The following is a 1,260-nucleotide window of genomic DNA, read 5'->3' on the forward strand; positions in this document are numbered from 1 at the left end:
GGGGGCAGGGTGGCAGGGCCCGCTGTGGGAGAGGCAGGGAGCGGAGTGTCTGGGCTCGTGCTGCGGGGGAGCCAGGGCGTCTGTGGCTCAGCTGCCGCTTCCCTCCCACGTGCCCTGCAGTGAGGAGAACACCCCGCTGGACCTGGACGACCACGGCGGCAGGACCTTCCTCCGGGTCCTGCTGCACCTGACGATGCACGACTACCCGCCCCTGGTGTCGGGGGCCCTGCAGCTGCTCTTCCGGCACTTCAGCCAGCGGCAGGAGGTGCTGCAGGCCTTCAAGCAGGTAGTCGGGCGCCCTGCACACGTGTGTCTGTGTGCGTGCACGTGCAAGTATTGCATGTGTGAAGTATGGTATATGCACACAGGTGTGCACATATGTGTTTTATTGTGAGCACATGCATGTGTGAATTATGGTGCATGCATGAGTGTGTGCACCGGTGTTTGTGTATTGTGTGTGTGACCTGCATGCGTGCGTGCGTGCATGTGTGTGCATGTGCATGTGTGTGATCTGCTGTTGCCATTAATGGGTTGCATCGTCCAGGTTCAACTGCTGGTTACCAGTCAGGACGTGGACAACTACAAGCAGATCAAGCAGGACCTGGACCAGCTGAGGTCCATCGTGGAGAAGTCCGAGCTCTGGGTGTACAAGGGGCAGGGCCCCGACGAGGCCATGGACGGCGCGTCTGGGGAAAACGAGCACAAGAAGGCGGAGGTGGGTGGAGCCCATAGCGCCCCTGAGGGAGGTGGATGGGCCCCTCGAAGCAGGCCCCCCTCCTCTGGCTGCGGTTGGAAGTGCAGACTGTGGGCTCCCCTAGGAAATAGGTGCAGTCGAGCCCCCGGTCGCCGGTCTCCTTGGACCGAGTGCAGGAGCCCAGGTTCCCCTTTCAAACCTCGGGACAGGGCCACTCTCCCCGCTGTGTGGCCGCCACCTCCCACGTCAGCGAAGTGACGACAGGCAGAGGGGAGTGCGGGTGGCGAATGACGGGCAGGAGCCCAGCAGGACAGAGAGACGCTGCAGTCCCCGTAGGGGTGCTGGCCCTGCGAACGCGCAGGCGCCAAGGTTGCTGGAAGCACTCACGCCCCCTCTGGCCCTAGGAGGGGAACAACAAGGCCCCGAAGCACGAGAGCACGAGCAGCTACAACTACAGGGTCGTCAAGGAGGTGAGTGCCAGCCCCAGGGCGGGGCGTGCAGGAGGCGGCCGGTCAATGATCCTCTCTCATCGTTGGTCTCCCTCTCCCTCTCCCTCTCCTTTCCTC

The 1,260-nt window shown here is 63.2% G+C and overlaps 1 protein-coding gene across 1 annotated transcript in view; it reads left to right on the forward strand.

Moving 5' to 3' along the window:
- Positions 1 to 1,260, forward strand: part of ITPR1 (inositol 1,4,5-trisphosphate receptor, type 1) — a 173,427-nt gene that overhangs the window by 96,686 nt on the left and 75,481 nt on the right. Inside the window, exons 24-26 of the mRNA XM_005881921.2 lie at positions 121 to 286; positions 545 to 715; positions 1,099 to 1,175. Of these exons, the coding sequence (XP_005881983.1) occupies positions 121 to 286; positions 545 to 715; positions 1,099 to 1,175 (414 nt within the window). The remainder of the gene's footprint in view (positions 1 to 120; positions 287 to 544; positions 716 to 1,098; positions 1,176 to 1,260) is intronic.

This window comes from Myotis brandtii, unplaced genomic scaffold (assembly GCF_000412655.1).
Source record: "Myotis brandtii unplaced genomic scaffold, ASM41265v1 scaffold693, whole genome shotgun sequence".
Classification (NCBI taxonomy): domain Eukaryota; kingdom Metazoa; phylum Chordata; class Mammalia; order Chiroptera; family Vespertilionidae; genus Myotis; species Myotis brandtii.